This window comes from Alligator sinensis, unplaced genomic scaffold (assembly GCF_000455745.1).
Source record: "Alligator sinensis unplaced genomic scaffold, ASM45574v1 scaffold872_4, whole genome shotgun sequence".
NCBI lineage: Eukaryota > Metazoa > Chordata > Crocodylia > Alligatoridae > Alligator > Alligator sinensis.
In genome coordinates this window covers 218,912-233,106 of record NW_005843044.1, presented here as the reverse complement: position 1 = coordinate 233,106, position 14,195 = coordinate 218,912, and the positions used below count along the sequence as shown (strand labels likewise).

General features: G+C 51.8%; 1 protein-coding gene across 1 annotated transcript in view; it reads left to right on the top strand.

Moving 5' to 3' along the window:
• STRIP1 (striatin interacting protein 1) overlaps positions 1 to 13,741 on the top strand; it is a gene marked incomplete at its 5' end in the record, with an annotated part of 17,316 nt that extends 3,575 nt beyond the window's left edge. Inside the window, 17 exons of the mRNA XM_014526431.2 lie at positions 1,309 to 1,429; positions 2,672 to 2,740; positions 3,838 to 3,944; positions 4,503 to 4,630; positions 6,271 to 6,453; positions 6,824 to 7,041; positions 7,582 to 7,647; positions 7,815 to 7,878; positions 8,431 to 8,502; positions 8,847 to 8,921; positions 9,363 to 9,460; positions 10,003 to 10,129; positions 10,241 to 10,341; positions 10,819 to 10,885; positions 11,333 to 11,437; positions 11,626 to 11,830; positions 12,455 to 13,741. Coding sequence (XP_014381917.2) covers positions 1,309 to 1,429; positions 2,672 to 2,740; positions 3,838 to 3,944; positions 4,503 to 4,630; positions 6,271 to 6,453; positions 6,824 to 7,041; positions 7,582 to 7,647; positions 7,815 to 7,878; positions 8,431 to 8,502; positions 8,847 to 8,921; positions 9,363 to 9,460; positions 10,003 to 10,129; positions 10,241 to 10,341; positions 10,819 to 10,885; positions 11,333 to 11,437; positions 11,626 to 11,830; positions 12,455 to 12,702 — 2,054 coding nt within the window. The remainder of the gene's footprint in view (positions 1 to 1,308; positions 1,430 to 2,671; positions 2,741 to 3,837; positions 3,945 to 4,502; positions 4,631 to 6,270; positions 6,454 to 6,823; positions 7,042 to 7,581; positions 7,648 to 7,814; positions 7,879 to 8,430; positions 8,503 to 8,846; positions 8,922 to 9,362; positions 9,461 to 10,002; positions 10,130 to 10,240; positions 10,342 to 10,818; positions 10,886 to 11,332; positions 11,438 to 11,625; positions 11,831 to 12,454) is intronic.
• Positions 13,742 to 14,195: the final 454 nt, after the last annotated feature.

Here is a 14,195-nt window from a genome sequence, read left to right as displayed (position 1 = left end):
CGGGTCTATCTACCTGGCCAGATGTTAAATTTGTGTTGGCATTAAGTTCCTATTTAAACAGCAACTTTTGTCACAGATTAGCCACCTCTTTGCTGGGACAAATTCCACTGATGTCTGGCATGGTGTCATTTCTCGTGGGAAACTTGACCATTTCCTGTGACATGTATATGGCCTGGAGGAGACCTGAAATACCCTTCTTCCTGCCTCTTTACTAGTGTGTGTCGCTCAGTTTCCAGCAGTGAAACAGACAGACCATTCTCATCTCGAGTCCTAGCTGGGTTTGCATTTTGGGGCTGGGTTCTGAGGCCCAGGACACGCAAGTGTTTGGAGCAAAGATGGTTTTGAGAGTCAGAGCTGTGCTTCTCAGAAGTGCTTCTGATAACATATTATTTAAGCTGTCTTTGGGCTCTCTGTTCTGCCTATACTGGCATCTGAGGAGGTTCCAGTGTAAGTTAGAGCTGTCTGGGGCCTTGCAGCAGCCTTCCTACCACTGCCAGTAGAACACTCCATAGCACAGTGTGTGGTGCTAAATGCTCCAGCCACTCATATCAAGCCTGCTGTCTGTGCTGTGGGAAGCCTGGGGCTATGGAGAGAGGCCTTTCACAGATGCTGCACCCTCTGAATTTTCCCCCCTAGCTTCTGTGCCCTGTTTTTACAGTTGCCATCCCCGGGCCAGGGCTCAGGCAGGACACTGGTCTCTTTCTTGTGTGCTAACAAAATTCCAGGGCGACCTGTTAATTCTATCTCGGTGGTTCTCAGCCTTTTCGGACCCTTGGGTAGACTTGAGGTGCCCCTCAGAAAATGCCAGCTCTTACTTTTCACTCTTCTTGCTTATGGAAAAATAATAGTGCAGTTTTTTGGTTGCAGAGAACTTGGAAGGCTCAGAGCTGTGGATTTCTATTTGGAATCTCTGTGTTTATCTTATGACAGTGCTAACATTGTATGGTGCCTTGCACCACCCTTGACAGTACCACCCTTTCCTTGCACCACCCTTGACAGTACCCCAAGGTGCTATAACACCCTGGTTGAGAATCACTGCTCTAACTGAATAAGTTGCAATTGGAATGATTTTATTCAACCCTGGAAAAAAATTCCGGTGCAAGGTTTGACGGAATCAACCATTCCCATTAGTTGGACCAACCATGGGAGACAAGTGACCTGCGTTTTGTCCATCTCTTTCACTAACACTAATGCAGCTCCACATCAGCAAAGGACAGACCCTTCCCCTGCCTGTAAACGTGCATCTGATGCCCCCAGGTGCTGCCAGGCTCACTATCTGTCAATGAATCGGTAATCATGTTTTTCTAGGCACCTTTGGAGAGTGTGGCTCTGAAGCAGAGGTTCAGGCCTGGATGCGATACAATGTTTTCTTGCTGCTGGAAGTTGGTACCTTCAATGCTCTGGTGGAGCTTCTGAACATGGAAATTGAGTGAGTGCCATAGAGTTGAGGGGATGGGAGGAGGATGGAAAGCTGTGCCAGTAGCAAGTTGATAACTGGATTGTGAACTGCTGTACCTGGATATCTTTCCAGCTTGTGAAAGGTACTCAGTTGTAAGCAGTTCTCTGCTGCCAACTGAGGTCCTGTGACATTGCTGGGCAGTCTCCTGTTAACTTCTGTGGGTTGGTTTGGGCCTCATGTCCAAGGACTTTGTATGACAGGCAAAAGCCTTTTCATGTTGCCCTACCAATATGCTCCAAATTTGTTGTGGAAATACCAGCTCTCACTGTCCACTAGGTCCATTTGCTCCCTAATCCTTGTCCCGTGGACAAATGTGCTGCGTTTTTGTACTGCAGAGGTCTTAGCTAGTAAAAACTGCTTGTCCTACAAACTATCAAGCAGTTGTCAAGAAAGTGGCAGCTGGGCTTGTTTCAGCTGGTGACTTGCAGTAGAAAATCTATCGTATTTCCAGTCTCTTGAGACAAGCTTCCTGGCCATTGCAAAGCAGCTGGTCTCTTTTAATAACAAAGGGCATACTTGAGAAGTCATCTCCTGTGTTCTCACTTGATCACTCCCCTGCTGTGGGTAGAAGGATAGGAGATGTGCGTGGAGCCAGACAGTTTTGGAGAATGTGATTCCTATTGGGAGTCCATCTGTGTAATGTGAGAGCGAGGCTGTCACCTCTCACTATCTGTCATGAGCAGATGCTTGGCTCGCTGTTAATGGGAACGCAGGGTGAAAAATACATTGAGGAGAGGGCGCTTTATTTTTGGTGTCTCTCTTCATAGTGGAGAGCTTAACACTTGAGTGAAGGGTGGCATGACTATAGATCTGAGAGCCAGTAACTCTTAAATGGTAATCACAGCTCTGACATCCTTGAAAGCTTGGGCAAGTCACTGAGTTTTTTTTCTATCTGAGAAATGGGTTGAAGTACTGAGGTGATGGGGAAGGATCAGTGAGATGTTTGAGAAATCATCAGTTTCCCTGAGGAGAATGGAACTCCATCTAGATACCCCTAGTTTTGGCAAGCATGAAGGGTTCTGCGTTTGTTCCAGGTGTTGCATTATCCATTTGGAGGCTTCCAGTATTGCATTGCATCCCAGCCAGAGCAGCTGGCTCCTGTGTGTCAGTTGGTTACTTCTGCTGGTGTTAAAACTTCCCAGCTGTTTCTTTATAGGGAGAGGGAGATGCAAGCAACCTGATCTGAGCTGCTGATTCTGTTTCCTTCTCTAGCAACAGCGCAGCATGCAGCAGTGCAGTGAGGAAGCCTGCCATCTCCCTGGCTGATAGCACAGACTTGAGGTAAGAAGCCTTGTGAATAACCTTCTTAAGCTAATAAGGGATTGAACACTGGACATCAGGAGCTAAGCAAAAGGCCTGTGGGATTGAGGAAGGGCCTTGGGCCAGGTGCATTGTGGGATTTATTGCCTGCCTTTGGGAGGCTTGAATACTATTCCTAGTTCTAATGTTGGCCCTCACTGCCTTGGTTACACTTTCTGCAATGTGGGAACTGTTACAGACATGATAGGCAGCCTTGACATCTGAGGAATTGAGTACAGGCAACTCCTAGCCGCAAAATACTGGAGCTGATGAATCCAGTAGAGTTTTCCCATGCTGGATCAGACTGTTCCCTGTGAATTACTACAAATGGGTCAAAAGTGTGCTGTGGAGTTCAGGCCTGGCAGTTGTTTTTAGCCTGTTCAGCTTGGTGATCCCTCATTTGAAATAAATACAAATAAAACTTACGATGAGTAAACTGGTCTCCACCAGTGCAAACCCTCTCTAATGTGCATGAACATTATCAAAGGTCAGTGGAGAATACTTGATCCTGAAGAATAAGCAGATGTGGAAAATGGGGGACTGAGATTTATATCCACTTTATATGGTGATCATACGTTTAATGCCTTATAACTGCTCCCTCCTCATTTATTTGTCTGACCTCCTTAAAGGTGACAACCCACTGGACCCACATACTGCAGCTAGAGGGTTTCTTGTACCCAACTCACCTGTGGGAGCCCTCCTCTCTTTGTTCGTAGCCCCCTCCTTTTGTGGGAAGGAATTGAAGTGGACTGTAGTGCCTGCATCTCTGGGTAGCTGCTGTCATAGCTTTGCCAGCAGACCTGTGGTGTCAACAGAGAGCTTTTTCTGCCAGTTTGGATTCACCATTTCCTTGAATGACAGACCTTTTGCAGACAGAAGTTCTTTTGTGTTGGCTCAGCTGTATCCAGGCTGGTGGACATAGCTGTGTTGGCAAGGAGATGAGATGCTGCTGACCATACTGTAATGTAGACTAAGCCCCTGTCTGTTTAATTGAAGCCAACAGGTTCCAGGCAGCTGCTTTTTACTCTGTTCTCATCTTGTTCATTCTGTGGTGGGGTCTGATCCTCTGCTGTTTGTAGGGTGCTACTGAATATCATGTACCTGATCGTGGAGACTGTCCGGCAGGAGTGCGAGGGAGACAAGGTGGAGTGGAAAACGATGAGGCAGACCTTCCGTGCAGAGCTAGGTAGGTCCCTCTGCTGGAGTGTCACATGCCTGTGTGTAGATGGGTGAGGTGAGTTGGGACATGATGAGATAGGCAGGGGATGCACAGAAACTCGCTTATGTTTTGGCTCTCAGCCAGGTTGGTGGTGCTGTGCTGTGGGAGAAATAAGGTACCGGTCTGATTCCCAGTTGATAGCCTATGGGGAGTACTGCGGCATCTGTCTCTGAAACAGGCAAGATCTGAATGGGATGAAAGACCCTTATTCTTAGTGGCAGCTGAGCTGGTTTGTAGTAGAGCTGGTTGAGCTAAGGAAGCCAGCACTCCCATCACCTCTGCCTTACCTCACACATAGCAGAGCAGGAGTTTGGTCTCTGGAGTGGTCATTCCCCCAGTGCCAGAGTGAGAGAGTAGATTCTGACTTCTGAAAGGGATAGAGCAGTTGGCTGGAGTGAGTAGAAAAGGGGTATGGAAGTGTAAGTTGTTGGGACCCAGGGAAAGGGGCTGTTAGGGGAGTCTGTTTTGAGGAGGGCAGGGGTTTCTTCAGGGAAGCCCAGCTAGCACTGGTGTGTTTGCTTACAGGTGCCCCGCTGTATAACAATGAGCCATTTTCCGTCATGCTTTTTGGCATGGTGACCAAATTCTGCAGTGGTCACGCCCCTCACTTCCCTATGAAGAAGGTCTTGCTGCTGCTCTGGAAGACTGTACTGGTAAGAGCCACTATTTCCTGGGCAAGAAAGCTTAAACAGGTGCTTTCTAAAGACTCTCTCCCTAGGACCTAATCTGGGGTGAACTTGGCTGGAAGCAAGTGATACAGGGCTGTGACTGTCTTACCCTGAAGTGAGCACAGTGCTGCTGCCCTGAGATGTGCCTGAGCATCATAGACTTATGGACAGTAGGACTGGACCGCTCCTGGGACCAGCAGTATCTCCATCCCAGAGCAGTAACATCCCTATAAGGCCTTCTCGATAGCTCAAATCCTAATGTTTTGCCCAAACTGCATCTTGGGTAGCTACTCCGTGTCCACACTCCATTGTCCGTTTCGGTGCCCTGCAGTATTTTTCTTTTCCTGTCTTGAGTTGCATTGCTGAGTGCCACGAAACAAATCTGCTTATTTCAGTATGGATCCCTGTTTATTGACTTGTAGGACAAAGCCAGAATAGCATCTGTAGTGTGAAGTGCCTCTGGTTCATTTGAGGTTCAGGGAGTTATAGAAACCCAGCAGCTTCTTACCTAAATGTGAATGAACTTCATGGCCACAGCAGTGTGGTAAGGGCTAGGATATGGGAACAGGATTGAGTTGCTTCCCTTTCATGCTGGGTTAACAATTCAGTGCTTCCTACTTAGGACAGAGGAAAACATGAGGTTGGTTTGTATCGCTGTAGTGTTTAGCACAGGCATGTCTCCACTGTTCTAGGCACTGAAGAAACAACAAGGAAGTGACCCCTGCCCTGAACAGCTTGCAGTCTGAGTAGCTATGAGGACTGCTGCAATTTCTTGCTGGGACCAGGGTTCAGCCTCCTCGGATTTTTGTGTGTGCAGCCCATGCCCCCGGAGCTCTTTCTAGTGTGGGCTTCCTTCCCCATCACAGCTTCAACGTGTTTGCTTCTTAGCACTTCCCAGAATAACTGCACCTCCTGCTCTCATGCAGCACAGTTCTGCTCAGTCCAAGGTGCTGAGTTGATGTGGGCAGCGCTCCCAACTTGCCTCAGTGCCTGGTGCTAGAAGCAAGGGCTCATCTTTCTGGGTGGGGTTCCAGGTGGTGTTATTTGCACTGAGGGCCTTAGGAGCTGGGCTGGTCTCTGGCTCATGCGGTGCTTCAGAAGCTGTTATAAGGCAAGCAGCAGTACTGCTAGAAGATGCCCTGCTTACTGCCTGGTAACCTGGTGCAGGGCATTATGGCATAATTTCTACATAGACACCTTGGATCAGGCCTGGCCACTGGATTAGGTAGACTTCTGTGTCTGGCCTGGTCTGGCACTTCTTATGATCGTGAGTTGTTAGAGCCCAAGTGTGGGGCAGCTGGACTTACTCAGGTGCAAATCTCTGAACTAGCTGCTAAGAGCTACATGTTTAGTGGCCAAACCAACCTGGTTCTCCACAGCTGTCTTCAGACAGAGAGCTGCATTGTTTGATGTGCTAAGATACAGCCCAAACAAGATATCACCAGTACCACATTTAAGATGTTACTGGCCCAGCTTGGTGCCTCTGGGATTGGTTTATATGGACTTTCTCCTGGTGGCACTGGAAGGGCTTGAGGCTTGGAGTTAGTGGAGGCGTTTGAGGCATAAGCCCTGTGTGCCGTGGCATGCGGGAGTCTAAGTGGAGCTTTTGGGGGTTCCTGTTGCAGTGCACTCTAGGAGGCTTCGAGGAGCTACAAAGCATGAAGGCAGAGAAACGGGAGATGCTGGGCCTCCCGCCACTTCCAGAGGACAGCATCAAAGTGATCCGCAACATGAGGGCTGCATCCCCACCAGCATCAGCCTCTGACCTCATTGAACAGCAGCAGAAGCGAGGGCGGAGGGAGCATAAGGTGAGGACAAGCATGGGATAGACTGAGGGCCTTGCTTCACCTGTAACGGGACAGTGGTTCATGGGGCAGACCAGTTTTCCCATAGGCATGAGTCCTGCAAGCAGTGAGAGAAGAGGGGCAGGGGACAGATGAGCCTGGGTAGGCCCTGCACAAATATTCTTTTCCCCTTAGCATCCACACTCTAAATCTGAGATACAGGGTATTAGTCTAGATAAACCTATGGTCTAACCCAGTATGATGCTGCTTTTGTTCATGTGGGATACTGGTGTCATCTCAGGGTGACTTGTTTCCCTAAGTGAGATTCCCCATATCTCTGTCGACATGGCATTCACCTCGCCCCACACTTGGCTGACTTCTTGCTTGGTTCCAGGCCCTGATTAAGCAGGACAACCTAGATGCCTTCAATGAGCGGGACCCTTATAAAGCTGATGACTCCCGTGAGGAAGAAGAGGAAAATGATGATGATAACAGCCTTGAGGGCGAGACCTTCCCCCTTGAACGAGACGAAGTTATGCCTCCACCCATCCAGCACCCTCCGACTGACCGTATCACTTGCCCAAAGGGGCTGCCCTGGGCCCCCAAGGTCAGGTCAGTCCTCAGCACCATAAAGAACTTCTTGGGGTCAGAACAAGCTTACATTGCCTTTCTGGGGTGCTGGAGTGTTCAACTTCTCCCCCTGACCCTGTCCCAGGCACATAGGGTTGATGGTTAAGGTGAGAGATGAATTGTAGCTCCTTGGTTGTAGACAGTCATTGTATTATGTAATGACAACAGCCAGGTTCCTCTGGCAACTGTCCGGTGATGGCATTGTCAAGACCAACCATCCCACTAGCAGGGACATCAGCAGTGGAGGTGTTGGCAACATGTCATTGATGTGGTGGTTTATGTTGTGATTTTTTTTGAAGAACATATCTTGGGTGTATCCCTGGGGACAAGATCTCTACAGCTTATCCTGGGAATGATCTGCCTGGAGTGAGGTTTTGGGGCTTTATGGTAGCATCTTGCTTAGTTCAGGAAATTCTGCTGCTCAAGATCGCTTTTCCTATCTACGAGTGCTGGGGAGTATGGGAAATACTTAGATGCGAGGCATGATCAGATGGGATATGTTTTTTCCCCCCTGTCCAACAGAGAGAAGGACATTGAGATGTTTCTGGAATCCAGTCGCAGCAAATTCATTGGTTACACCCTGGGGAGGTGAGTGAAAGCCAAGCCAGTTTACTGGCAGCATTCAATTAGAGGGGAGGGAATGTTAGGCAGAGCCAGAGGGTGGGTCTGCTGTCTTGGAGAAGCTGCTCCCCTTTCCTTCTGAGCAGGAAGGGGGCTTGTCAGACTCGGCATGCAGTCTACCTCTCTCTCTTCAGTGACACAAACACCGTTGTAGGATTGCCTAGGCCCATCCATGAGAGCATTCGGACCCTGAAACAGGTGAGTGCCCCTCTTCAAGCTCCCGTCCTAGCTCTGTGTGTTGTCCAGGGGCCTCTGTCCCTGTAGTGGGTGGCCCCTCCTAGTGCAGTCATGGTTTGGGGCCAGCTGTCTTTGAGCTGCAGCCCTGCTGGCTGACAGTTCTGGAGCCTTCACCTCTCTTATTTTTGCACATCTGCCCTTTTAACTTCCTCCAGATTCCCTTGTCTGCCCTTCAGCTGGTCAGACTAGTTTGGGTAGCCCTTCCCCAGGTGTGGTGACTAGCCACTGCTGATTCAGCCTTAGTGGAGGAAGTATTCAAAGCAGCTGACATCTGCATTATTTGCTGTCTAGTTAGAGGGGGTTAAATCCAACAAGAGAGCAGAGAGGTGTTGCTCATTGCCATTACCTGTGCTCAGAAAGATGATCAAGGAGAAGGTATCAATAAATGAAATACTACAGGCATCTTCCTAGTGCCCCTCCTGATTTACCTTGTGTGCATGCAGCAGCTGTGGTAACTGTAGCATCGGGCTTCTGTCTCATAGTTTGACCTCCCATGGTCTTTTCTCTGCACAGCACAAGTACACATCGATTGCAGAAGTCCAGGTTCAGATGGAGGAGGAGTATCTTCGCTCCCCACTCTCTGGGGTGAGTGCCTCAGGGAGCACTCCCCTCTTGGAGTTGTGCATTGCAAGGGGTGGAGTGAGACAGAGGGCAGAGGCCTGGCTATGGCGCAGCTCCTGTGGGGGTTTCTTCAGGATGATCTGTCCTCTGGGATCCTCACAAGGTGACCTCCTGCTGAGCCTGCAGTACTGGTTCCTGAGGTCACTGGAGAGATGTGGTCAGGGGTTGTGGGGGCACTTAGGTTTGGTTCTGTAGAGCCAGGGGGTGTCAGGCCTGCCCATGCACCTTTGTGCAAACCGGCCTTCTGCCACATGTCAGTGTCTGGAGGTGGCACCAGGCCTGGGCGTCTCACCCTCTTCCTGTCTTAGGGGGAAGAGGAAGTGGAGCAAGTCCCGGCAGAAATCCTGTACCAGGGGCTCCTCCCCAGCCTGCCCCAGTACATGGTGAGTTGTGTCCCCTCTGCTGATTCTGCCCCTGCTCCCTGAACTTCAGCCCTTCTCTCCTTCCTGGAGGAGCACTGTTGGGCCCTGTCCTCCTTCATTCTTCACACTAAAATGGGTTTGCCTGATCACAGTGCTTTCGCCCTCATCCTGCCACCTCTTGATGTGAGGAAAATCCTCCTCTGGTTTGTTCCTGCCTGCATCCTTTAATACTTCGGACCCATCCCTACCATTGTTTCTCCCTAGGGGTGGCTGTATTTCAGTGGCAAGGAGGAATGATGATGAACCATGTATCCAGTCACATGGCTTCAGGCCTCCCCAGTCCATTGACCTATCCAATGCCAATGTTATCCAGTTGCACATGGCCAAGGGAGAGCGGTTTGGGTCAGTAGAGTCAGTGCCTCCTGATACAGCCTGCCATCCTCACCCAGCTCTTCTCCACAGATTGCTCTGCTCAAGATCCTGCTGGCTGCAGCCCCCACCTCCAAGGCCAAGACAGATTCCATCAACATTCTGGCAGATGTCCTGCCTGAGGAGATGCCGTGAGTGCAGCTTGTGGGTGGGGTGAGGCCTGTGGTGGGTGGAAGCTGTCTGTGTCTCCCAGCCCCTAGCTTGGGGCTTAGCCAGGTTGTTCAGGCTAAAACGGCTGGGATCTGGCTGCTCATTGGATGGGAGACCTCCGGGGAATCTCAGAAGGGTGCAGACAGTGGTGGTTGGCATCCCAGCAGCAAGCACCTTCCCTCTGTTCTGGGAGGTGTCACCTGTCTTATGACATGCACGTTCCCTGTGGTTTCAGCCCAGAGCATCAGGCTAAGGCCAGTCTATTTGTGATTTCAGTCAAACGTGGGGGACTTTTGTTAGTCATGCTCCTGAACTGGGGCATGTTTCTAAGTCTTTTGGAGGCTTTGGGCTGAGATGTAGCTTGTTTATTGATGAAGTAGAATGTGAGGGGAGGAGATGCAGGAAGCAACCTGGAGAGGTCTAGGGGCTATTGCCCTGCTTTATCTTTTCATCTGGGTTATCTGGTGCTGTCTCCTGTGGGTTGCTCCTCACTCTGTGCTAAGATTGTGGCTTTGTCATCCAGAACCACGGTGCTGCAGAGTATGAAGCTGGGGGTGGATGTGAATCGCCACAAAGAGATCATTGTCAAGGCCATCTCTGCTGTCCTGCTGCTGCTCCTCAAGCACTTCAAATTGAATCACATCTACCAAGTGAGCTGGTGTGGGGACCTTCACTGGGCACAGCTTACCTGGGGAGCAGGCAGCACTGGGGGTAAGGGCAGGGGCTGCCTGCTCAGCTGCCTGCCTTGTCTTTGGTCTTAGTTTGAGTACATGGCCCAGCACCTGGTGTTTGCCAACTGCATCCCGCTCATCCTCAAGTTCTTCAATCAGAACATCATGTCCTACATCACTGCCAAGAACAGGTGATGGGGGGCTGGGAGCCTGGCACTTGCACAATTAGGGTCCCACACTGACCCTTTCATATCTATGGGCTGAGATCGCTGCGCACAGAGGGCCACTGTGGGAGAGGGGAAGGGTATCATCTTGTGGAAGGGTACCCTAGTGGGATCCCAGTCTCACTCTGCAGTGGGACACCCAAAACAGGTATAGGCCACCCACTCCCTCTCCCTGACAGCTTGCAGCATGGCCCTCAGGAAGGAAGCCACACTGATCTCACCCCAGACTCCCTTTCCTGTTGCCTGAATCAGCAACAGTGTCCCATCTCTATATGGGCTTGGGCAGTTGGGAGCCGCTTGGGGCAAAAGACTACAGTGACCATCTTCAGGATGCTGCACCATGGGGTTGCGGGTGGCAGGGAGTCCTGCAGATGAATCTCCTGTTCTGTCCTCAACCCTGGGGTATTGATGAGCAGTGGAGACTGATGCCCTCTCTCCTCACAGCATCTCTGTCTTGGATTACCCCTACTGCGTGGTGCATGAACTCCCAGAGCTGACAGCAGAGAGTCTGGTAAGCTAGGACACCCACACCGCTGTCCCTCATAGGCCAGGGCATTGCTGGGGAGGGTGGGGGGTGCACAGGGTTTCCTTGGCCGGGTGTTCTTCTGCAGCACAGAGGGGCTGGACAGAAAGGAACTGTCCAGTAACACATGCAGGGCAGGTGCTCTTCTGCCCCAGAGCAGGTAGCTATAGCTTGGGAGAGTAGGGGCTCTGTGCCTACTGGGACAGCCTCGGCCCTCGTCATGTGGCTTCACAGGGCTTGGGACTATCAGCAGCGGTTGGAAAGGCCCTGTGCATGCTTTCCGAGCAGGGCAGGCCTAGGCACCAAGGACCCAGCTGCTTCCCCTTGCCTCTGTGGGGCAGGTTACACCAGCTTTTCAGGCAGCTCCTCCCAGTAGCAGCACTGCATTACAGCTGGGCTGGGCCACTCACGCCCCCGGCTCTGTTCTCCCCACAGGAAGCAGGTGACAACAATCAGTTTTGCTGGCGGAACCTGTTCTCCTGCATCAACCTCCTGCGGATCCTGAATAAGCTGACAAAATGGAAACACTCCCGCACCATGGTGAGTAAGGAGCCCCTGGCAGCTGGGCTGAGCCAGTGCAAAGTGCTTAGGCCTAGGTGGGCATGTGGAGGGGTTGTGGATCCCTGCCCTGTGTCTTAGAAGCCCAGGCCTGTGGCCTGTAGGGCCTGCCTTTGGACTAGCCTTGTCTTGGTGCCAGGTCCAGGCTGACTTATGGGCATGTTTTGCAGATGCTGGTTGTGTTCAAGTCGGCTCCCATCCTGAAACGTGCCCTGAAGGTGAAACAGGCTATGATGCAGCTCTACGTCCTGAAGCTGCTCAAGGTGCAGACCAAGTACTTGGGGCGGCAGTGGAGGAAAAGTAATATGAAGACCATGTCTGCGATCTACCAGAAAGTGCGGCACCGCCTGAACGACGACTGGGCCTATGGAAACGGTACTGCCTCTCGTGTCCTCTCCCTTGCTGCCCCACAGATCTCTAATCTAGCCCAAAGGGTGCTACTGATTGGGCATGAGTGGAGTAGGGCTTTAACACCAGCTTGGGAGGACTCATTGCTTGCATGTTGAAGATGGGCAGGGGTGGGGGAGCTGCTCCCACCATGATAGAGCCTCACGTTTCAGGTGGAAACCTGGCTGGCTGCATCTCCAGTCCAAAGAGGACCCAGTGCATGTGATATAGCCGGTCCTGACACAACATCGCATCTGCTATCAGGACCTCTGCTCTCCAGCGTAGCTGAGCGACACATTAAGGAGATGGAGTTTCCACAGTGCTAATGGCTTGGTTCAGTGGGACAATATCTCCACTGTTGGCAGAGGCCATGTATTGTCAGGCAAAGCTAGAATTACTCTCCCAGCCTCTGAGTACCCTGTGTTGTTCCCCTTGTGCCCAGCTGGTGATTGCTGATACCCTGAGGGGGCCCAAAGGAGGGTGCTCTTAAGCAGAGTAATGCTGATTAGGATTGACTGCTCCTTGGCAGCTCTCAGTTGGCATGGGTTGAGAAGGTAGGCTCTGTGCTCCCTTCTCACAAATGCCTCATGCTCTGCCCTGCTCCATGCCTAGATCTGGATGCACGCCCCTGGGACTTCCAAGCTGAGGAGTGCGCCCTACGAGCCAGCATCGAGCGCTTCAACTCCCGGCGCTACGACCGGGCGCACAGCAACCCTGACTTCCTGCCTGTGGATAACTGTTTACAAAGTGTGCTGGGCCAGCGCGTGGAGCTGCCTGAGGACTTCCAGATGAACTATGATCTGTGGCTGGAAAGGGAAGTCTTCTCCAGACCCATCTCCTGGGAAGAACTGCTGCAGTGATGCCTTTTTGCCAGGCAGGGCTGCCAGCAGAGACTTGGTGCTGGGATGGACACGTTGAGGGGAAGTATGGTGCTCCAGTACTGCGGAGTCCCCTCATGAACAGGAGGCATCCTCCATGTGGCCGCATGCCTCCATCTGGCACACGTGAGGGTGTAGCCCTGTTGTCATGAGCCTCTGCTGCTCCTGGTGAATCTTGGGCTCCGGGGGTGGCTTCGTCTCCACACAGACTCAGGAGGGGCCTGCGGCTAGGACAGTCCTCTCCCCTGCCGCCTGGCCCTGTCATCTCCAAGACACTAAAGTCTCAGAGTGGGAAGCATGTTCCTTTGCCCCTCTGCTCACCTCAGACAGCCCTGGGAGTTGGATGTGGGGGCTGTTCTAACTCCAGATGATGGCCTTGGCATGGTGCTCTGCTCTCCTCCCGCACACCGGAGGTCATACCCTATTATAGGCTGTGAGCCTGGAACAGCTGTAGCTGCCTGGCCTATGCCTCTCACTCAAAGCACTTGAGGCTCCTGCTTTAGAACCAGGTTCAATCCTCCCTGATGGTGACTCACCCAAAGCAGAGCATTACATTAGCTGCCTGCCTTGTTAGACTGTCCATTCCTAACTGCGCCTTCCCCTGGCAGAGAAAACAGCAGCCTCTGCCTACCCCTGTAATAGGTGGGAGATCAGTAGGGGAGGGGACAAGAAGGTGCTGCTACATGGGAGGGGAGGTGGGGGGAGGCCTGGGGACCAGCTAGCCACCAAGTGCATGCCGGAGGTGGGTGCCATGGTGCTCTTGTCGTTGGGTTGGGGCTAACGTCAGCCTGACCTATGCCAGGACCCGGTATAACAGGCAGGATATGTAGCAGCAAGGCCACTGCAGGCAGAAGCAGCTGGGAGCTCTGGTACTGGGCTGCAGTCCCACCTCTCCCCTCTGGATGGTGCGGATGAGTTGTACATGCATATAAATACAGTAACCATTCCTCTTGTGTGATCCGCCAGGTTTTTAATGCCTCTATGACTCTTTCCATTAAATAACCTTGTGCTTGGACTCAGACACAGCTTGGCATGGGAAATCGTCCTTCCTGCCCCCCCCCTCCCAACCCTTGTGGCTACTCCTACCTCCTTGCTCCCAGCAGAGGCAGCCTAAAGTGTGGGTCTCGGTGGGCATCTGACCACCCATCCCTGTCTCGGGCACCAGCACACACTTCTAGACGCGAAGGGGGTTTCTCCTGGGCCGTGCACTGATAGGGGCAGCTTTCCAGCATAATGGCATCCCACAGGGCTGCACTCCTCTCCCCAGGCCCTAGTATTGAGTTGTGAACTCAAGTCACACAGAAGGAAAGGCTCTTGACCTCCCTGGCTGTGGTGAGAACTGTGTTGTGGCTGAGAATCTTGGAGGCAGCCAGTCCTAGATAAAGCAGCTTCCTCTTCCTGGTGCCATCAGCATATAGTAACCATATACCTCTGCCATTGTGGCTGGGTGTTGGCATGTGGTGGGGAGAGGGGGA